At 44.4% G+C, this 16,876-nt stretch overlaps 2 protein-coding genes across 2 annotated transcripts in view; one reads left to right on the top strand and one right to left on the bottom strand.

The window, feature by feature from the left end:
* ALS2 (alsin Rho guanine nucleotide exchange factor ALS2) overlaps positions 1 to 16,876 on the bottom strand; it is a 214,796-nt gene that overhangs the window by 142,593 nt on the left and 55,327 nt on the right. The window lies entirely within an intron of this gene.
* Positions 439 to 4,098, top strand: FZD7 (frizzled class receptor 7; the record flags this gene model as incomplete). Its single annotated transcript, XM_083865741.1, has 1 exon — positions 439 to 4,098. The coding sequence occupies one exon, from the start codon at positions 439 to 441 to the stop codon at positions 2,158 to 2,160; it is 1,722 nt and encodes a 573-aa protein (XP_083721867.1). The 3' UTR covers positions 2,161 to 4,098.

Genomic DNA, 16,876 nt, shown 5'->3' on the forward strand with positions numbered 1-16,876 from the left:
TTAAGCCCCGAAGTAAAATACACGGCTCAGCCGGGCGCGGTAATAATCCATTTAGCCGTAACCTAAATCCCCGGGGCCGTGCAGTCGTGCGAGGAGCAGCGCCGCCGCCGCGGGACCCTGCGCGGAGCTGGCCGGAGCCGTCGCCGGGCTACGCGCGCGTCTCCTGTTTCGCTGCCGCCGCCGCCTTCTCCGGGGAGAACAGCTCCGGAAACTTTCGCCGAGACAAGCGCCGCCGCCGCTCTGTGAGCGCCGCCGCGTCGGAGCCGAGGAAGAAAGTCGTGGAGGTCCAGCGCGGAGCCGCGTTCCTGCCGTCGCCGCGCTCCTGCCCCACCGAAGGGGCCCCGCCGCCGCCCTCTGGTCGCTGATGCCCCTGGGGCGTCGCGCCGGCCGGCTCTGAAAGACTCCCCGAGGCTCCCCGGGCCCCCGGCCGCCCCGGCGATGCGGGCTGGAGGAGAACACGGCGGAGCGGCCGCCGCCGGCCGCCCCTTGCTGGGGCTGGCTGCGCTGCTGGCCGCCCTGCTGGGAACCCCCGCGGGCGCCACGGCACAGCAGTACAACGGCGAGAAGGGCATCTCCGTGCCGGACCACGGCTTCTGCCAGCCCATCTCCATCCCGCTCTGCACGGATATCGCCTACAACCAGACCATCCTGCCCAACCTGCTGGGCCACACCAACCAGGAGGACGCAGGGCTGGAGGTGCACCAGTTCTACCCGCTGGTCAAGGTGCAGTGCTCGCCCGAGCTGAAGTTCTTCCTCTGCTCCATGTACGCGCCGGTGTGCACCGTGCTGGAGCAGGCCATCCCACCCTGCCGCTCCCTCTGCGAGCGGGCCCGGCAGGGCTGCGAGGCCCTCATGAACAAATTCGGCTTCCAGTGGCCAGAGCGGCTCCGCTGCGAGAACTTCCCCGTTCACGGTGCGGGTGAGATCTGCGTGGGGCAGAACACGTCGGATGCCCCGCCAGGGCCTGGTGGTGCGGCGGGTCGGGGGGTCACTGTCCACCCCACAGCTGGCTACCTCTCTGACTTTCTAACTCCGCCACAGCCACCCTCTGGCTTCTCCTTCTCCTGCCCCCGGCAGCTCAAAGTGCCCTCTTACTTGGGCTACCGGTTCCTAGGCGAGCGGGACTGTGGAGCCCCCTGTGAGCCAGCCCGGCCCAATGGGCTCATGTACTTCAAGGAGGCAGAGGTGCGATTTGCTCGGCTGTGGGTGGGCGTGTGGTCCGTGCTTTGCTGTGCCTCCACCCTCTTCACCGTGCTCACCTATTTGGTAGACATGCGTCGTTTCAGCTACCCGGAGAGGCCCATCATCTTCCTCTCGGGCTGCTACTTCATGGTGGCAGTGGCCTACGCCGCAGGCTTCTTGCTGGAGGAGCGGGTGGTGTGTCTAGAGCGCTTCTCTGAGGATGGCTACCGCACTGTGGCCCAGGGCACCAAGAAAGAAGGCTGCACCATCCTTTTCATGATCCTTTACTTCTTTGGCATGGCCAGCTCCATCTGGTGGGTCATCCTGTCCCTCACCTGGTTCCTGGCTGCTGGCATGAAGTGGGGCCATGAGGCCATTGAGGCCAACTCCCAGTATTTTCATCTGGCTGCCTGGGCTGTGCCCGCTGTCAAAACCATCACCATCTTGGCCATGGGGCAGGTGGATGGGGATGTACTCAGTGGGGTGTGTTATGTAGGTATCTACAGTGTGGACTCGCTGAGGGGCTTTGTGCTGGCCCCCTTGTTTGTGTATCTCTTCATTGGCACTTCCTTCTTGCTGGCTGGCTTCGTGTCCTTGTTTCGCATCCGCACCATCATGAAGCACGATGGCACCAAGACGGAGAAATTGGAGAAGCTGATGGTGCGCATTGGTGTCTTCAGTGTCCTCTACACGGTGCCTGCCACCATTGTCTTGGCGTGTTACTTCTACGAGCAGGCCTTTCGTGGCACCTGGGAGAAGACATGGCTCCTCCAGACCTGCAAAACGTATGCTGTGCCCTGTCCCAGCCACTTTGCCCCTATGAGCCCAGACTTCACTGTCTTCATGATCAAGTACCTCATGACCATGATTGTTGGGATCACAACTGGCTTCTGGATTTGGTCTGGCAAAACCCTTCAGTCCTGGCGACGCTTCTACCACAGACTCAGTACCGGCAGCAAAGGCGAGACAGCAGTATGAGACCCCCCTGTCCCCTCTGGCACACACACACTCACACATGCATACACGCAGAGAAGGCAGAGGAGATGGATACTCAGCACAGGAGTAGGGCAATGGGTCCCTGAAGAGAGAGGAAGGGAGGCTTTTCCAAACTTTTTCTTCCTCACAGAAGGTTTGAAAAAAAAAAAAATCATTGCATTAAGGATCAGTCAAACTATGTCCAGTGGTGCTTATGACTAGCTAAGTGGGAGAGGACAGAAAAAGAAAGAGGCCACTGCTGGGACAGGAGAGTCCTTCACCCAGAAGTCTCCTTACTTCTCTCCAGCTACTCCTGTCGAAGAAAAGAAACTCCAACCCAACTAAAATCATCCTGCCTTGCTTTGGACAAGAGGGAGGGGAAGCCAGATCCGTTGAGCCACCCCTGCCGAGAAGTAGCCAAATGCTCTCTGAATTGCCGGGGCCAAACTGCAGCGTGGGCAGGGTAACTCCCGAGCCTGAGCTCGCTGCCTGCTCCTTCCAGCTCGGCGGAGCCATCACGTGAGTACTGCACAGCCGGCTACAGCCCGATCGTGTGCTGGGGAGATGCCTCTGTTCTGTCAGCTCACAAGTTCCTTTTTACCTCAGTGATACCTGTTGTAATTGTTTTAAAGTAAAAATTTGGCCCTCAATCTGTTGTTCTTGCTGCTGTGGGGAAGGAGGGGGTTGCTATTCCACACCCTGAAAAGAAATGACTTGTTGCTTTTCAGCAGAAGGCTTTTCCCCCTTGCCTTTGTTCTAAGAGACAAAGGGGGAAACAAAAGTGTTTTCTATGTAGAAAGGCATAAGCATGGGATCGGTTTTTATGGGCAAACTAACAAAAAGAAGTCGTTGAGGTTCACCCTTGGATGTGAGGAGCTCGCAGAAATAAACATTCCTTTTATGAAAAAAGGAGGAGGCAGGATGTTTTCCTACCGTTCAATATGGGTCACTTTCCTAAGCTGAAGGAAATGCAAGATTTAGGAGGGCAAGAAGAGCTTACCCGAGAGCACCTGCCAAAACAAGAGCCATTAAAATATGTAACGTAAAGACAGGATTTTTTTCTTTCCTTCCCATAAACCTGCTTTGCAGTGAGCTCACTGCAGAAAAAGTCAATACACAGCCAGATTCTGGGGACAGGAGGAATCGGTTTTGGCTCACGATGGACCCTTTGCCTGCTCTCCTCAGGTTTCCTGAGCTGCATGGCAATGATTCCTGGTGCAGGTGGAGGGGCTGGAGTTGGGGTTTAAAATCAAGCAGTTACTGCAAGTGAGAAGCCTTCTCATTTCGGCTAAAATACAGCTGGTTAAGTTTCCAGTGATCACATCTTCGAAGGAAAAGCATTCAAAAATTTATCATCAAATGCATTGTTTTCTTTTTGAAATGTGACGGATTTTTCTATTCTGAAAATTTTTATGTTGACTTGTTCATATTTTATTTTTTGCATACTACTTTACCTTTATATTCACTGAAGGGTTGTTTTTATAAGTATATGTGTGTGTGTATATTCTTGCCTAAGGACAAAATAGGACATTCTGGATTTTTAGCAAGTCTCCACCCTATAGCTGCTCATAATGTTTTTTGGGGGTAAAGTATCTAAATTGAAACTTTAAAAAGAAAAAACCTGTTCAGGGTGAGGGAGCAGACTGCTGCTGTCTGAGGGTGTACCAGTAGTCTGAGAATGAGGAAAGGGCCCATCAGCCAAATCCTTCAGTAGATCTGATGTCAGACTTGCAGGGCTTGGTTTGTCTTTTATAATGTGCACGTGTAAGAAAAAAAAACAAGCGTGTCAGACAAGTGCAGTATGTATATTTTGTAAATCTCATTTTTGTAAGAAAATATGTATTTATGTTTTTACTTGATTTTTTTTAAGGTCTGTATGAGGCCCTGCTTCACCCCATGTACAGATCACTAAATAAATAATTTTTAATACAAGGGCTCTAATGACGTTCTTTCCATCTTTGAATGCTTGGCAGGTTTTAGAAGGGGGGAAGCTCTGAAAATGGGCCTTCTCCCCCACTTTGTTATGGATAATGCAAGAGACTTTTCGGTGAATGCAGACTGGAACTCAGCTGTGGTTTGAAACTGATCATTCTGATTACCAGGCACTCACAACAGGAGAGCACATTTTGAGACAGCCGGTTTCAAATGTCTGCCCTCACTTGAGGTACTTGTATCCTAGCCAAGTTTTCTTCCAGTCTCTGCGTCTGCTGAGGGCAAGCTGATAAACCAGTTCCCTTATCTAGAGAATAAGGATACTGCTCTCTTCCCATTCCAAAGAGACTTCAAGACTGAGAACTCGAGGGTGCTACGAGTGCTGTAAATTAAGTCCTCACTTTGACGGGTGGAGTGTAATAGGGAAACACTGAGGACTAGGTCCTTTTTAATGGCTTTACCCATGCAGTATCATGAACTGGTGCTTTCTGTCCCATAGCACCTTTGCTCTCTGCAGTTTTCTTCAAGTGAATTTAATTTTAATAGCTAGCCTGAAGCATACATTGTTTCTTATCACAGTCATCTGAAAGCTTCAGTGGAATGGTCTATTTTATTTCATTTTTTAAACTGAAATGAATATTTAGATCTCAAGCTTTCCATGACTTGCTACAGTCATGAAAAAGTGGCCCAACAAACAGAATTGTACACCTGTGAAATGATGATGCTTTACAGCATTTCTTTCACAACGATTTCAGCCTACGGTCTGCATTCATCACACTTCCCATACCTTCAATTATGCCAATACTAAAATTTAAGTTACAGAACAGAGATAGATCTAAGATGCCCTAGGGAGATGCCATCACAGTAGCTGTGGTTGCACTGCAACATTGTTTCATTTACCAAGCATAGTGTGTAATAGTTCCACTTTGAGGGCACTATTTTGTTTGGACACTATGCTCTCAAATTTAGCCCTTTACTTTTACAGTGTATGAACTACTGATTTAAAAGTTCTTTTAAGAGCTAGCTCCATTCATGCTGCCTCTCTGGAAGAGCCACATCTTTTATTTGAAAACACCTCTTGCTGCTCCTCAGAATTACTCACTTGTCAAGTTTCCTTTTTGAAAAGACCTTTGCGTTCCTGCCAGTCAGGCTGCTTCAAACTGCTCCATGATATGAGCTTGCTGATCATTGCTGAGGGGGGTTTCATTCCATTCACTCAGGAAACCTGAACCTTTCTATAAACATTTCCTCCCATTAATCCATCAGTGCCGGCCAGGGCGATGGAACGGCTGGAACAGCTTGTGCTGTGAAGGACTGGCAGCCGCCGGGAGCAGTGGTGTGACTGACACTCCTGAGCTGTGCAGCCACAGCTGCATCGCTGAACGTGCAATCAATCCTTAACACACCACGGCCAGCCACGCCTGCGGCCGTGCAGGGGGCCCGGCCCACGGCCCTCCACTTGCCACCCTCCTCACTCACTGCAAGGGAAACCATTCACATGGGATTGCTATGTTTTTCTCCATACGTGGAAAAACTCCATATAGACTTTCTTTAGTTCATGAGACATTTATATCTGAAAAAAAGGTCTCTATTTCCACCAGAAACCACTAAAGCTGAATGCTTTTATTTCAGTATTTCCTGTTAGGTACTTCTGGATCTAAAGCCACTTATCAAAAACTATCCAAATCCTGGGATTTAAGATAATTTTTAAAATTTAAAATTGTAGGTGAAATTTGATGTTGATGTAAAGTAGAAGCAACTGCGATTCACTTTTAAGCAAATGTGACTCACATTGAGACTGAATTTGCTCACAGTGGAAACAATTCAGAGAATTTCAAGTAGTGATAGTGTCTGGCCTTCTGGAATAAAAATGATTATCACCATTTTGATAACAAAGTAGCAGTTACTTTCATAATGGAGTATAATTCAAAAAATCTCAGTGAAGCTCTCCGGAAAAAAAAGGAGGAAAAATAAGCCTTTATTAACCTTTGATAATCACTGCAAAACATTTTTCTCTGACTAATGTTTAAGCCCACTTTAATTTCTTTAAGAAAAATTGCCTCACCTTTACCTTTGACTCTTGTCTATGCAGCATTTTTTGGTTCAGAAGAAACTTAGCAAGTAATAGTTATCACTGATCCATATCCCTCTAAGTGTACACCATATACTATATTTTCATGAAAACTATAGAAACACTGGTTCTCCAGTTTCAAACACATTTGTGTAACTTTATAAAATGAAGGATTATTGTTTCAGGCAAGATAAAGAGGAGGCTTCAACAGTTCTAGAGTTCATGAATAACAGCAGCAACTGAATGTTTGTCTCCAAAGAAAAAAATGCTTTTATAATACGTCAGTGTTTGTTTGGGTTTATTTTTGGTGGAATACCCACACTGACTATTGAATGTTTTTGTCTAAGTACTTCAGCCGCAACCAATAGCTTTGCATGCAAGTGAAAACCACACATCTCTGTATTCACCAACTGGCAACAGTAAACATTACTTATAATTTCACATGGGTTTAGAAGCCAAATTACTAGCTTGCATTTCAAATAGCCTCTTTTTTTCATCATCTCACTCTCATTTCCTTCCAGACTTTACAGGTACTTCATATACACTCTGCACTTCATACATACCTTCTACTCCTTTTAATTTTAAAACCATGAATCCAGCTGAAAGAAATTTAGCCTGTTGCTTGGAGAGGAAAAGATGACACTGAATCTTCAGCACTCTAACTTCATTGAGGAAGACTATTGCCAAGCCTGCCCTATATAAACCCTATATAAAGGATAATTGTTTCATGCCAACATGTGTGTGGTTTTGGCAGATACAACACTGCACAAATAATACAGGACTGGGGGAATAAATACAGTCATGGCAAACTCCCAAACACCCCACTTAGAATCAACACATTTTGACTAAAATGATGCCCAAAGTTTAAAATTATAATATGTACATCAGAGTTTACACTGCTCAGACAACCAGTTCATGCTGCAGTCAGAGGATGGAGGTACAAGGGAGGGTTTTGATACTGTTTAAACCCAAGGTCCAAGGTTGCCCGGTTCAGGTGGCAGGGCACTGCTTGTCTCTAAAGCAGATCAGTGGAAGTAAGGCACAGACAGAACTTTCTCCTAATTCAGGTAAACACCAGGTTCAAGCATGGTGTTACCATAGCTGCAGCCAGATGGGATTTACTGAATGATGCCAGGACAGCCCCAAACAGAGTCATGGGCTCCTACTCCTCTGCATCACCTGCTCCTCTCTGTACAGCCAGTCTACCCATGCCAAGAAACTATGGGACTGGGATAAATGAGAATATGAATAAAAAGCAGGAATAAGCAGGGCCTAGAGCACATTTTTAAATAACAACTGTTAATTGGAGGAGATCACTAATCCCTGTTAGTCAAGAAATCCTGATTGCAACAACTTGTTCAGTTTGGCTGCCTCAGCTGTATCACAACTTGGCTTGGTAATATGCAATCCTTCACTTAAGCATGTTACCCTTACAAATACACATAGAAAATCTGATTCTGATGCCTAGAGGAGTAGCCTGTGTGAGTAGACTTCTGCTGCACAGATCTTGGAAATGAGTCCTGTCATGTGGCTACCAGGGTAGCCATAACCTTACCATTAAAACTTCAATTCCAAAGTCCAGGCTGACATCTAGGAAGAAGGAAAAAAGAGGCCCAGTTCTTCCCTACTTTGAGCTTTACTGAAGGTACTGCAACTCCAGCATTGTTCTCAAACCAATCTGCAAGAATACAAAATCATTCTCTGGGCAGGCAAGGAGACAGAATATTCCCACTATGCTGTCCTTTTCCTCAGACTAACATTCTGAGGGACATGAAAAAGCTTGTGGTGGATAGGGAATTCTGCCAGGAGCTGCAGTAGAAGAAAAATGTATTATCTGGCCCAGATGGACACAAAAAGGTGTTCTAGCAAGTGGGAACTAATCTAGGATTTGAAAGACAAGTGGTTGATTACCAGCACAATCACAGATGGTGGCCAGATCACATACAGCCAGTCTCCCAGCAGGGTAGCCAAAATGGAGGCACATGGAAATGGAGGTACATGGAAAGCACTTTTCGTAAACATTTTAATTCCCAGATGCACATCTAGAAAAATCTTGTCTCTGTCTCTAATTCCTTGTCTATAAAATTGGAGCAGTGACATTCAATATATTATAGGGATGTTGTGAGAAGGAATATTTTCAAAATGAGAAGAAATTGAATATAACAGACTTTGTATAAATACCTCTGTCAGGCCTTTGTCCCATAGTCTGATATTTTTCAAGTAGATTCTGTTTTAGAGAATGCCAAATTAAGACCACCAGCTAGAATAAATGATTTGTATGTTTTCCAATATCTTATCTAAAACTGGTCAGGCTGAGCACCCGCTTTCACAGGAGTATCATCTAGCCAGGCTCAAATATAAAATTACACTAAACTGGGCATGCATGCCAAACAAAATGGCCTCATGTTACAGTGGTGCTCAGGCATAGCAGAGATAAGGCTTTGGCCCTGTGCTGGTACTACAGTGCTGGTTCTTAACTCCTGCAGTACTCCCCAAGCTCTCATTTGCTATATGTTATAAACACTGTTATCATCAACAGGCTCAATGACAACTCTGCTGTCCCTCTTTAAATAAGCACTGTTCACTTCAGCTTCCTGCAAGTGGAATCTAAACCTTATTAGTAGGCCTAAAGCAGAGTTGACTAAGGTTTCGTCCAAGCCCATGGCAGTGAGAATTCACCTTCTCTGCCATGTTTTTACCTCATCACTTAGTTCCTCAACAGTTTCTTTCTGCTACCATGACCTCAAACAACATCTTTCTCATTACTAATGATGGCCAAGGAGAAGGGTAAGTTGGATGCTTGGACGTTTTCCTGCCTTAACAATGGGAACAACAGCATGAGGCTATTACACTGCTTTCACCAATGAAATACAGAAGTGTGTGAGCTGACTGGGGTAAATGTCTCTGTCTTGCTCTGATGCCAGCCTTTCCTAGGGCAGATCTCTGCACCCATTCACCTTCATCACACATCAGATTTTTGTTGCTAAATAAAGTAAACCAACAAATCAAAAAAGGATTCCTAAAAGCACCAAAGCATACACAAATTTGTAGCTTACCCTCCCCAATAAACAACAGATTTTTCATGGAAGATAGTCAAAGGGAACTACTTCCAACAACATTTACCTAAAGCAAAATCAGATCATTTGCCTGATGTGGCTTCCTTCCACAGATTTTCCATGTGGTGTGTGTGTGCATGCACATCTAGCATAGTGCATGTGAGTGTAACAACTAGAAGTTACAACTGCAGGTAAATCTCTCATCAAAAGCCCAGTGAAGAGAGAAAATCAAAAGGCCCTTGCCCAATGCAGCTGTCTGCTAATTAAACACTGGTGTTAATTGCAGAAGTGTGGCTGGTCCTCATTCCCTGTGTTTGTTGTGGTGCCTGTGTGAGCTCCGGATTGCTCAGAACTTTCACATTCTCCCAGAAAATGAAACTGTCTATAAAAGGAATGAAAGGCTGTGATATGTATATATATCTATAGGGCTATTTTTAAAGAGAAAAAAAAGATTTTTTTTCCTGTGTGTTAGTTCAAAGCCAGCTTTGATTATCTAAAGCAAGTTAGTCTTTAGAAAGGGTAAAAAACGAAAATGTAAAGATGGAATCTTTTTTATCTAATCCGTGATGAAAAGAGCATTTCTTGCTTGTCATACTCTTGCCTCACAAATTTTTAATTTTATTTTTTAATTAACGGCAAAATGTAGAAGTCTCAGGCAGCATTTCCTGACCTTACTTTACGAGATGTGCAAAGAAACATTCCATTAGGGCCAAGAGCCAGTAAAAGGGATGTCATTTGACACCCTTCCACAGCTATGCATACCAGGCTGGAACCAAGCGGGATTATGCGAGTGGATAGAAAGCCCTTCTAGAGAGAGGATTTACTCGTACTGTTTTTCTTTACACATTCTGCTCTCTGAAGATAATAAATCAGCTATTGGATTTGCAGAAACAACTCTCACGACGGCTAGAGAATTCCGGCACAAAGCAGATGAAGGCAAAGATCTGGCCTCTATAAGGCAGCTTGGAGCGACCACGGGAAGCAGAGCCCGAACCGCAGGAGCGGGCGAGGGGACTGAGCAGCGCCTGTGCCTGAACCATATTGCTCTTCTAGCGGGGGCAGGAGGTGGGCTGGGCTTCCAGAGCTCACACCAAACCTCACGGCAGCTTTCTGCTTTTATGGTAGGCTAAACCTAAGTCCTGCATTCGAGTGCTGGAAGATTTAAAGGTCTGTGCTTTACAGTTGCTTTGAGCCACCGTCAATTCTGGTAAGAAATCCCTGATCTGCACAGACTCATTAATCTGTGGATAGTTTTGCAGTTATGAAGGCACAGAACTTTGTATCATTGCCCACAGACGGGGATCTAGTTTTCTGTCTTTGAGAGTTCTTAAGATTTCTGACACTTCAACTAATAAAGTCAACATAAACAAAGTCAATGCTTTAATTCCATGTCCTTAATTTTCCTCAAGCAAAGATCTTCCTGCACTGAATTTTGAACTGAATCTTTATCAAAATCTCTCAACACGAGAACTGAAAACAAATGTTTCTCAGAAAACAATTTCAAGAAACTCAGCAATTTCACTTAAATGACTCTTCCATTTTGCTATCAATTTTCATTAAAGTTTTAACAAAGTGTCCTTTGATCAGCATTTCACTATGGCACTCACATGTAATACATTACTTGAAAATAGACATTAAATATGTAATAACAAGTTATATACATAAAAAAAAGCTGATGGAAAATTGTCATGAGAACTGTTATTTTCATAATGTCCACACCATCATCCCTGGCTGCATTTTATTTAGCTGATAAAGTTCTTTGTAGCAATACTGGCCTATTTTATTTATCCTTAAATGTAATTCTGCACATACAATACTTTTATTAGTAAATGAGAAGCAGTGTGTGCCAGCAGACAGGGCACCAGACTAGAAGTCAGGAGACAGTCATACTTTTCCCAAATTTGCTCATGGTCTGCAAATCCTTCCAATCATCCTTACCTCCATTTCTTTTTCTGCTCTTCTCTAAATAGGATCATGCTCTTTGGGACAAAAAAACCCTCTCTGTCTACCCACATATATGTTGGTACTGTTCCCATCTTATTGGAGCCCTGATCTTGATGGAGAACTCTTAAGATTGGGCACAATGCAAGAGGTTCCAATTAAAAATAATTGATCATTAAGGGACAGAGAATAGCAAAGAGTGAGCTGGCACTTACTTTCTATGGGGAAATAGTCAAACACTAGTGGCAAAGTAGAGACATGTGATGACACCAAATCTTCCCAAAGAAATGAAAGTGGGAAGTGTCACTCATCACCTTTTGGGCTTTTGTGTAACATGCATAAGGAATGTTCCCTTCTCTGAAGAGTCTCTAGGGACTCTTCAGATGATGGGATTTACTGTCACATGCTCTCTTCTCCCTGTCTTTTTTTGGTTGTTGTACAAAGTGTTGCCATGTGGGGTCTGTGTGATAGCACATACTGCAAAACATCTCCAGCTGAGCAGAATCAGTGCTGGCCAGTAAGATTGTTAGTTGGCTGATTATTCCCTAAAAATGAAAACCAGACACTGAGGAAACTATCCTGTTCATAAAAGGAAAATATTTATCTGCAATGGAATTAAAAAACCAAACCCAAAGCAAAATAACTACCTGGGTATTTCATTAAAATATCACTAATGAAGTGATTAAATAATTCAGCAAGGAGGAAGCACAATACTTCCCCATGCACCCCAAATATATGGATTTGAATTAAGTAAAACAGTTTTTCAGTTAACTTTGAACTGCTTCAATTGAAGAAGAAAATTAGGGGAAAATGTCTGAATGCTTTGGTGAAATGCTTTTTACATGAAGCAACACCAAATTTGAATTTGAAATGCACACACAAAGATTGAAAAACATTATGCAACCTTATAAGGTTCAGCTGGAATTAAGAGGGAGACTAAGAGATGGACTAAGTCTAAGATGACAGGTGAAGGCAGATAGCTTGGCTTTGGAACCACAGGGAGTTTAAAAGAGACACAGGAGTCAGTTTTACCTATAGCTTGCCTCATATCACTGAAAAAGTCTAACCCACTTCACTTGCACCATGTAAACCTGGTAATAAGGGACACAAGGCAGACAACTGAACATTTTTCTTAATGAGATTAAGAATGGCATGTAGGGAAAAGTGTTTGTGGAGAGCAGAGAAAGAGCAATAAAAACCGTTGAGACTGAAATGTGAGAAGCTTGTGGACGCAGCTACAGCTGCATGTACATTTGCTTTTCTTGTGTTTCAGGCTGACCAAAAAGAAAACTCTGGTGTGAAGCCATGCTTCTGTGGCTGTCAGGCCCATGCTCATGCTAACTGGCCCTGGCTCCTGGCTGATGCAGGGGCCTGCCTTGTGGACTGGGCTGGCTCATAGACACCCATCCCAGAGTCTATGTAAGGCAAAGGTGTGACTGCCTGCCCCAGTCCAGGCAGGTGTTGCTCTGGAATTCCTCATACGACCTTTTTAACAGAATATTCATAGCAAAGTACTGCCTCTGTCACCCTGTAAGTGTGGTGAAGTGCCCAGGCTGTGAAGGAGCACTTAGTCATACTTTGCTCCAGTAGCATCTTCAGGGCCACGGAATTTCTGACTTGTAAATTGATGTCATCAATGTGAATGCTCAACAAGTTATATTCCTCCCATAAATTTTCAAAAGTATGAAGTTTGCTGACAAAGAAATTCATGAAGGTTGCCAGGAGCATGTAGTGCCTCTCTAGAATGTCAGTCCTAGCTATTCCCTTGGAAACCAGTAAATAAAGAGTTAAGGAATGAGCAAACACAACCTTAACTGTGCTGTTGGAGTGATGCCCCAATATGGCCATAGCATACAGAGCCTGTGCTATCTCAAAGGCAGAGTGCAAACATTTGGGGAATAGGGCACATGACCACAGGACAGAGTCTGAAGGCTTCTTTTTTGCAAGGCAAGACTGGTCTGGATGGAAGCTGCAGGGACTGAGGACAGGGGGAGTGCCAACAGCAGCATTTCCCAGGAGACAGTTGGTCTCCTCCTCAGGACTTGGATCTATTCAATTCACAACCCCTGTCCTCATAGACTGCCATGGGAATGCTCCCTCCATCCCCCAGCACTGAGACCACAGACCATCCTACAGCACCTTTGTGCACTTCTGGTAATTCCCCGAGGAGGAAGAGTTCTAGGCACTGGTATTACCACAATTTACAAAGTCAACACTGATAGGGGACAGAGTAGTGAACCACATACATGAACAGAGGAGGCAGAGAAAGAGGCAAGCCACCTCCCAGGGAGACAGGGCCTTTTCTCATGTCAAAGCTCAGCAGTTTCCTTGTGTCATAGCCACAAAGCAGCCAAGTGCTCTAGCTCTGCCAGCTGGAGCAAGGCAGCTCTCACAGCTGACCTGCACGATCCCTGGCAGTACAGCCAACCCCAGCAAGGGCATGGGGAAGGTTTCTCAGGCCCTGCTTTTCAAAAGGCCTATGGCTGACCACATTTGCTAAGATGGAAAGGCAAAAGAGCCTAGCAGACAGCTTTGCTTCTGTCTGAGTTAAGTGGTTTTTTGGCGGGCATAGGATGGCAGAGAGTGTCAGCTGTGCTACGGCACAAACACTGCTCTGAAATGCAGAGCCATAGAGAACCCTCCTCAAACACTTCCTACCGTGGCAGGGGTATACTCAGAAGTGTTGCACTGTCCCCTCTTCTCTATTTATTTCTCATTCTCTGCTCCCTAGGAAACTGAGAATTACATTAGCATCTCCCTCTTTTCTGTCCTACTTTGAATACTGAGCAGCTAGCACCCATTATTCTGTGACAATGTCCCATCTTACTGACATATCTTGAATATGTACATTTTTATACTGCTTTAATAGTGCTATTTTAAACTTTAAAGCCTGTCACTTGTCCTCATGAAAGTCAGATGGAAAATAATACAATTCTCATATTTTTTCTGGTCTTAACATCCAAAGCAGCAGTCCTTAGAGCAAGCCTCTGTCCTCCCGTTGGTAAGAATTTCTGTAGCCAGCTTGCACAGTGCTGTCCTGCAACTACAACTGAAGGGTAAATCCTAGTACTAGTATTGCTGTACATCTGCAGTATGTGAGGACTTGTTCTGTGATCACTTGCAACCCCTTGATTTGAAGTCTTGTCTGAGCAATAAATGAATTATCAATTGAGAAATAAATACAGAAATTGAAGACTACAAAGACTACTGGGCTGTTCCCACCCTTGTGTGGACACAGGCATGTACTACTAGTAGTACAGTAGTGCAAGATCAAGAGGTGATCATAGAACTGTCTTGAATCCAAACCTCTAATCTCAGAGACCCAGACACCAGTCTCTGGATACAGGAACATTCCTGCAGTTTTTTTCCAAAATACCTCATTAGGAAGAGCATTTTCCGTTAACATCTACCAAAAGCCAAAACACATAAGCTGTCCTACAGCAGACAAAGTCATGCTCCTGATCCTCAGAAACATTCTCCTGACTCAGGGATGTGTTTGCAGGGCTGCAGACCCTATGCTTAGACCCAAATGCTCTCAAGCCTCGAGACCAAGCCCCAGCTGCAAACATTTGCTGCCTGGTTCAGGAAATCAGGCTAAGGACTGTTCTGCTTGACAAAGAAATGCCCTGTGGTCGAGCTGGCTAGCAATGACCAACATAACCTGTCCACATTTCATGTGCATGGAGAAAAAGGGTTCTGAAGATTGCACAGTGTTGACAGAGCTGCCTTGTCCTCTTCCTAATGATAACCACTGCATTCTCATCAAAACATTTGTCACCAGCAATTTAAGAGTTAACCAGGAAGGTGGACTAAAGAGCATGTATCTTATTTGTCTCCTTTCGTAGCTTTAAAAAAACCCCTCTTAGATGCAGGTGTAAATGTCCCTTTTCTTGACCTACAAGGTATTTGCCATACTGTCTGTCTCTAGGGTTAAAATACTCCCTGGCAGTAAGGCTTCTGTAAACACTCCCACTTTATCTGCAGAAAGGGAGAATCCCAGCAGTACTGGAAACAGATATAAATTGAAACTCTTAAAAAAATTAATTTAAAAAAACCATTCAGCATGTGTTAAAAGTAGCAGCAATTTCTGGCAAGAATTAATTAAACCAGATGAAACACTTCTGATATGATTTGTGTGATCAAACCATTTAATTAGTTCTGGCTTTTAGTTCATCGTAACAAGCTTCTGTGAGGGTGAAAAAGGAATAATTGTTTATTCAAATGGTAATAATTTGGGTTTCTTTAATTGATTCCTAGTGTGAAAGCACTGATTCCTGCTGTGTTCTAAAGTGCTGAATGGAAAAGTTCCAGCCTGATGTCCAGTTCTAGAGCCCACCAGGTCCATCCATCAGTGCAGCCCCCCATTTGTGATCTAGTCTGCTAAGCCCTGTTGGTTCTCCTGGCTTGTCTGTACACTGCTGAGCAGGGCTTAGCCCTTCTGAAGTGCCTGTGGGTTTATTAAGTATTCCTGTGTGAAGCTGATGATGTGCTCATAAATAATGTTGCTGGGACTGAAACATGTTTTCTTTACAGCAGGCTGGATATTCTGGAGAGGAAATGTCTTTAAAAAAATTCAGACACCCAGAGAGTGTCTAAAAGTAAAGAGGTTTTAGATAATATAAAATCTTCCTTAAAAAAAGAAAAGGTGGAGTTTTTTTTCTGTGCCTGAAGTTAATTCACCAATCTTTGCCCAAGGACTGAGGAGGAAATTGACTTTGTTTCACTACTCAGATACAGCATAGTGATGTTGTGGAGCTTACAAAGACATAGCAGAAGTTTTAAAAGTAGGACTAGTAATCCTGTTTCTGCTCATTGCTAATTTGGTGGGTGCCAGTCAGTAAAAAGGCCATAGAATCGCTGCTGGGTGAAAGGGGGTACAGGATGAAGGTATGCAATGTACCAACAACCAAAAAAAAAAAGGCATTTCTGCAGTTTGAAACTTCATGGAAGCATACTGCAGATTTATGCCTAAACCAGTGCTGAATTATGGGTCACTGCTGTAAAACCAGAATTCCTTAGATTACTTAATCTAATGAGGTCTGTGAGAGAAGAAAAAGGCCCCAGTCTATAAGATTTAAGGGGTTGAGACCTTATCTGCACACTTTCCTGTAAAGCTCCAGGTGCACTGTAAGATCTATATCATCAGTTCCATGCTAAAAACTATGTTGTTTAAAACTAAACAATCAAAGGCTGAAAAGCAAAGCTCTCAAGTATCATGAAACAGCAAAGCAAAGGTTGCCTAATGTAACCTTCTTCTGCCTCGGGGTTGTATGGTATAATATACTGCTTCAGTCTCTGACCAGGTACTGCCCCCACATTCATTTTTTTGGCAAGAGCCCTGCTTCACTCCAGGCACTGGCCTGACAATGCTCTGCATACAAAGCAGCTCTTCAATATTCTTTTTCATCTCAGCTCTTCAGCGTGGGGCTCTGGCTTCATCTCCTACAAACTACCACAACACTGCATGAACAATGATACTTTTCCATTCTGTGCTGTTTCTTCTCTGCTGTTCAGCCCCAGAGCCCTGAATGCTTTGCACTAGTTAACACATTTGTTCCCAAAATGTTTCTGTCTGGTGAGGAAATATTATCTCTACCTTAACGAGTAATATTGAGTTACCTTCTAAAGAAAAGTAGAAAAGAGGCAGGAAAAGCAACCAGATCTCTAGAGTCCCAATCAACCACCTAAATCATCATTTTTACAACAGGCCTCTGGCCTT

Source organism: Zosterops lateralis, assembly GCF_965231275.1.
Source record: "Zosterops lateralis genome assembly, chromosome: 7".
NCBI lineage: Eukaryota > Metazoa > Chordata > Aves > Passeriformes > Zosteropidae > Zosterops > Zosterops lateralis.